The following is a 6,117-nucleotide window of genomic DNA, read 5'->3' on the forward strand; positions in this document are numbered from 1 at the left end:
AGAATTAATTGTATACTGTATGGAATGAGATATGCCTGATCTAGCTAGATTCCAAAAAGGAAAAGGTACCTGAGATCATACTGCAAATATATATTGGTTACTGAAGCACACCACAGAATTTCAGAAGATCAGTCTACACTTCCTGAACTGCAGCAAAGCCTTTGACTGTGTGGATCACGAGATGCTATGGATGGTCCTGAAAGAAATGAGTGTGCTTCAGCAGTTAAGCATCCTGATGCATACCCTGTATCGTGGATCAGAAGCTACTGCAAGGACAGAATATGGGGAAAGAGAATTATTTTCTACAGGCAATTATTTTCACTCTTGTCAGACAAGAGTGTATTTTATCTCATAAGAAAAGCTGGACTAAAATCAAAGGAAAGAGTGAAAATTGGCTGAAGAAACACCAATTATATTAAGATACATAGATGATATCTTACTGCCAGAAAGCAGCAATGACATGAAACAACTCTTGATAAAAGTTAAAGAACTCCAAAATCATGACTACAGCCAAGTATTAAGGGAAAAAATCATGACTACAGAAGAATTAAAAAACTGCAATGTCAACAATGAAGAAATTGAACTTGTGAAAGGTTTTGCATACCTTGACTCAAGTCAAGAAATTCGAAGAATACTGAGTCACGAAAGGGCAACAACGAAAGAGCTAGAAAAGATAATCAAATGTACAATCTTTCGTTGGAGATCAAGGTGAAGATTTTTCACACTATTGTATTCCTGATCATTATGTATGGGTATGAAAGCTTGCCAGTGAAGAAAGCTGAAAGGAAGAAAAATGATGTGAGACATGGTGCTGAAGGAGGGCTTTGTGGATACCCTGGACTGACAGAAAAATGAACAAGTGAGACTTAGCTCAAATCAAGCCAGAGCTTTCTCCAGAAGCAAAACGTATAAACTGAGGCTGTCATACTTGGACACATCATGAGAAGGCAAGACTCACTGGAAAACACAATCATATTAGGAAAAGTCAAAGGAATAAAAAGAAAAGAAAGACCAAATAAGAGATGAATTGACTCCATAAGGGAAGCCATAATCTTGAATTTAGGACAGCTAAGCTGAGCTATCAAAAAGAAGACATTTTGGAAGGCTTTCGTTCACAGGGATGCTATAAGTTGGAGACAACTTGATGAAACATAACTACAACAATTTTAATAGTGCAGCATTGTCCCAACCCAACAATGTTTTAGTTCAATAATAACGCTGTAGGTTCTGTTCAATCAATCACTTCAATACAATCAAAAGCTAATAGTAATCCTTCACAGATGATTACTCTGGGCTACTTCACAAAAAACATTTGGCATACTTGAACCTGAGTTGACAGCCATGAAGGTTTTGTGTGATGAATAGCATGAACATAAGCCCAATTGCCAATTCACAATGTCACAGCCTTCCCCAACCTGATTTCCTCCAGATGTGTCAGACTACAAGTCCCATCCAGAGTTGGGCAGAAGGTTGCATCATCTTGCTGTAACTCAGCCCACTTTCAGCAGTACTACATCTACATGGTAAAATACTAGTTGAGTCCCCTGGTAAATTGTGCAAGTTCTAATTTGCGTAACATACATCCTCACTATATCTTATTTACCTTGACATTCTGTCTGCAGGGAGCAAGTTATAATAAGTCATCTCCTTAAGTTCACACAGCATTTTAAATTCTCATAGTGTTTACAATTATCACTACAACAAATCATAATAAAAAGCCAAGTCAAAAATATTATAGTACTAAAAGTGGTACTAAATGAAAAAAAAAATATCAGAGGGTAGGGCACCCTGACAGAAGGTTAAAGCATTTCAGGTTTTGTAGCTGAGGAAAACGATGAAGGGTGCACAATAAAAGTTAATAATGAACGGTATGGAGAAAATGAGCAATAGAGCTGAGGTTCACAGTCAATAGATTCAGATCAGGCAAAGGAAAACGCTATTTCATACAACACATAACCATGCAGTGCTAGGCGTTATTCCCACAGAAAATGGTAATGCTCACTGGTTTAGACTAACTTGTTCTTCATGACCAATGGAAATGGAAAAGCAGCTAACAGCGGCTAAATGGAACTTTCAGATTCAGATACTGCATACCTCTGAATCCGAGCTGCCCCGAGACAGCAGCCTGTAGGTTTCCCAGGGACAATTTAGTTGGCCACTGCAGAGAAACAGGATTCTGGACCAGATGGACTTTCTCTAAGCCAGCGGAGCTTTTCTCACATTCTTACAATGTTCACATTACATAGATTCCCATTACTGCTATGCCCTTTTGCAAGTGGAAAAAATGCCAGTAAGTTTCTTGCCGAAAACAATTTGCAGAGTAAAGCTCAAGGTCTTTTTGGGATCGGAACCCAGTGAGCAGTCTCAACCCCTAACTAGTGAGTCACAGCACAGACCGTTTCAAAACAAGTACTGTAGAGGATCACAAGATCGCCTAATATCGCACACCCATAATAAAATAACGTAGCCAAAAAAATCGCAGCTGGCATTCGAGTACCACAGGAGTCCTATATGACACGATAAAGCAAGCCTTCCCAAAAGAGTGGCCTTCAGGTATCTCAGACTACCAACTTCATCATCCCCAGCGAGAACACCCCATCAGCGTGCATGATGAGAGTTGCAGTCCAAAACATCTGGACAGCTCCAGTTTAGGAAAGGCAGACGAAGCCTGAATATGGGCAGTTCTGCGCAAGGTTGGGAGATGGATTTGTACAGATTGCTAGCCCAGTTTCACCAACAGGAAATCACGCCACCGCCACTACAGTGGCACACCTCGACGCCCCTCCTCACGCCCAGCCCCGCTTTCTCTCGCAAAGAACCGCCCCTCCCGAACCCCAAGAACGCCAAGCTCACCGGCAGCTGCCATCCCGACTCTCCTCAGTCTCTGCTCCGCCGCCGTAATGCCTCGCAAGCTGATGCAACCAACAGCGTGTCCGGAAGCAGAGCTCCGCCCCAAGTCGTCACTTCCGCCGGGCGCGGGTAGCCCGGCAACGCGTGGAAGCGTCTGTACGGGCAAGCGGATCACGTGGTTGCAGCCTGGCTGGCCCACGTGCGCTCCGGCTGTGCGGATTGAGCAGGGCGGGTGAAAATCGCGTCCTTGGACTGTTTTTCGCCTCTTGTGGGGGCAAGTTCAGGGCTGCCGTGTTTTGCCATCGTGTGCAGAGCGGGATAGTAATTTTCTTTTCTCACTCAGCTAGAACTGCCTTTCCAGATAGTAAATGTGGAACGTTTGTGACCTGTTCCTTTCCAGGCTATCATAAATATGTTGTAAGATTAAACGATTGTATTTGTTTAAGGGAAAGGTTTCTAGCATACCATCCTCAGAAGTCAGGAGAGGACAGGCGATTGGAGACTAAATTGATGGCTCATACTTACAGTCTGTACGACAAAGTCTTGCATCAACGTGCTTGATTTTCAACTGAGAAGTACTGGAAGGTATAATCCCGCCATGCTGTGCAGCCCACTCTTCAACCCAGCTAACATGTTAACAGTCGTTCAGTCTCCTAGAAACTGAGTCGGGACAATAGACCAATAGAATCTAAAATGCATCTTTCACACGATATTTTTAAAAGAAGGGTTCTTCTCTATGAAAATAATGAGATATTGTCCTTTCTCAACTGCCAGTGAACACGTCTGAGACCGAAGTTTTAGACCCAGCTTGCCGCAGTAGAGAGAGAGCTCCAAGTTTTAAAGGGTTTTAACAAATCTTTTCTATTTTTGAGTTGCCCATTTTTTATTTCTAATCAGTTAACAAAAGCAAAAACTTTCCTGAATTCACACTGTCTAATCCAGTATGATAGGTGTAGTTCAATGACATCACATATGCCTAAAAATTTTGAGATATTTTCATCCTTCTGTGTAAGTGGAATTCAGTTAACATGGCCAGGAACACAACTTCCATAGCAAGAGCACCATCTGCTTCTTAGAACATACCCAGACAGGATTTGTGGTCAATTTCCTTCCTCAAATTAAGGTGGGCAATTCAGACTACAGGGCTTCAGCATCAAAGACAGCCTTTCTTTTTTCTCCTATCAGGTTTCCCACACCCTTTTCATAACATCTTTGGTGTAAGAGATCTGGAGATTTTGAAAGCTTGTGTACAATGTTGTGCATATTAATTGGTATTATGGAATGATGGCTTTAGACTTTCTTATGGACCAGCGTGGCTTAGTTTTCTATTTAAGTCTGCTAAGGATAGCTTTTGCTGTGACAACATCCATGTTGTTTGTGTATGAAACAATGTGATGAATATCAATTGTTTTGGTTGTGATCCTCAGCTCCCATAAACAGAAGCACATATTTGTAGATTTTGAGGATTGAAAGCTTACATTTTAAGCCTTTTAATATGCAGATGAACCAATTACATCCTTCTCCTGTTGACAGCCTTCTTTAAGAGCAATATCCAGAACTGGGTATCATTTCCCCCCAAATGTAAGGCATAAATCACTATTAGAGCTGGTTAGTAAGAGCATGAATTTAAAAAACCCACCCCATCAAAATATGTGTTATGGCTTGGGAATGCTGGAAGCTGTAGGGCTTCATTCTGTCTAAATATGCAGGGGATTGTATTGTTAGCCATGAACTTGCTAAATAGCTGTAGACTGAGCTACTCTTACATGCTCAACCCCCATCCCATCTTTAATTTTGAGAAAATTGTGGTCCATGTTGCATAGGTGTCATAAGGATTACTGAGACAATGGGCCAGTTTGGATGGCATGCTAACCCACAAACACTATGGCACAAGCTCCTCAGTCACCGGAGGCCCCACAATACCCAACAGATTATCAGGTACATTCTAAGTTCTGTACCCCCTCTCCCACAACTTAGTTTTCCCAAAGATATCTCGGGACATCTCAGGAAGAATGAGTTCTGTAGAGATGGACTATAGCTACTGACAGAATCTCGGTTTTCAGTTTGCAAGGAATGAACACTCAGACTCATGGGAAAGATCTAAACATCTGAAACTCTGTGGTTTTCTTTATTGAATTGGTGCCTCAGTTCCTGCAGTAACTAATGACAGTGCACTCTCAGGTAGAGGCACACTCAACCACAAAATCACAGCCCATGTACAGACACTTTTATAACCTGCTAGGCACGTACACAGAGTGCTAAGTGTCCAGATAATGTTAGTACAATAGCATCTTGATGTCTTTCAGCATGACATAATGTTCTAAACCTATCAGAAATACTGGTAACAATAGTATAGAAAATATTACTGATTGCTTTATTTACATGTCAATTTAGTAGATTCCTTGCAGTTTGAATCAGCCTCTGTGTCTGTTTAAACATGCAAATATGTCTGATTGAGGTAACATTCAGGAAAACTGGTTTGAAACCTACAGTGTGCAGGTGCTTGTCTCTGTGGAACTAGATGATTAAAAACAGAGTGAGTCAGAAGGGGTCTCCTGGGCCATCTAGTCTAACCCCTGGCTCCAGCTGGCTCTGCTCATGACCTGCCTACCAGGGGAATGTCCACCTTATCCTTGAACACCCTCACTGATGGGGCATCAACCACTTCCTGTGGAAGTACTTCCTGACATCCAAATTGAACCTTGGTTCCTTGCGCTTGGCTCTGTTGGACTGCGTCCTGCCTTCCTCTGCAGGGGAGAACAGGTCTCTTCCCACCTCCATGTGACACCCCCTCACATACCTATATGCCAGGGTCCATTCAAAAACAAATGGACACCTTTGTCTCAGCTGTCTGCTGCTAATGGGAACACCAGATTTCCCCACAGATATTATCGGCCTACAGCAGCTTCTCAGTCCAGCTAAGAATTCCATCTTAAAGTAACAGCAATGCTCAACAGTAACTTATCTTGAAATTCTGCTACTCTCTGAGAAAGAGGCATAGGTTTGATTTTATTACACAAAAGCACATATATGCAACCTTTTTCTACCAGGGTTCATTCTGGATTTCCCCAACACTACCCAGCATTTTTAATACATATTGTTGAATGCACAAAGTTGTGCCCCCAGGAATTACTCTGGGCACATGCATGCATATAAAATTTGGGATTATGCCACTCCTTCCCTGGAATTCTTGGGCAAGAACCAACCACCCACAAAGTAGCCAAGTGGCTCTTGGAGGTGGTTGGCACTGGGTTCCACGCTTCCCTG

General features: G+C 42.2%; 1 protein-coding gene across 2 annotated transcripts in view; it reads right to left on the minus strand.

Annotated features, from left to right (window-relative positions):
• CARS1 (cysteinyl-tRNA synthetase 1) overlaps positions 1–2,951 on the minus strand; it is a 57,530-nt gene extending 54,579 nt beyond the window's left edge. For both annotated transcript variants that reach the window (XM_044425621.1, XM_044425618.1), the window contains exon 1: positions 2,854–2,951. In XM_044425621.1, coding sequence (XP_044281556.1) covers positions 2,854–2,866 — 13 coding nt within the window. In that variant the 5' untranslated portion in view covers positions 2,867–2,951. The remainder of the gene's footprint in view (positions 1–2,853) is intronic.
• Between the last annotated feature and the right edge of the window lie 3,166 nt (positions 2,952–6,117).

The sequence above is a fragment of the Varanus komodoensis genome, unplaced genomic scaffold, assembly GCF_004798865.1.
Source record: "Varanus komodoensis strain SLA01 unplaced genomic scaffold, ASM479886v1 scaffold16, whole genome shotgun sequence".
NCBI lineage: Eukaryota > Metazoa > Chordata > Lepidosauria > Squamata > Varanidae > Varanus > Varanus komodoensis.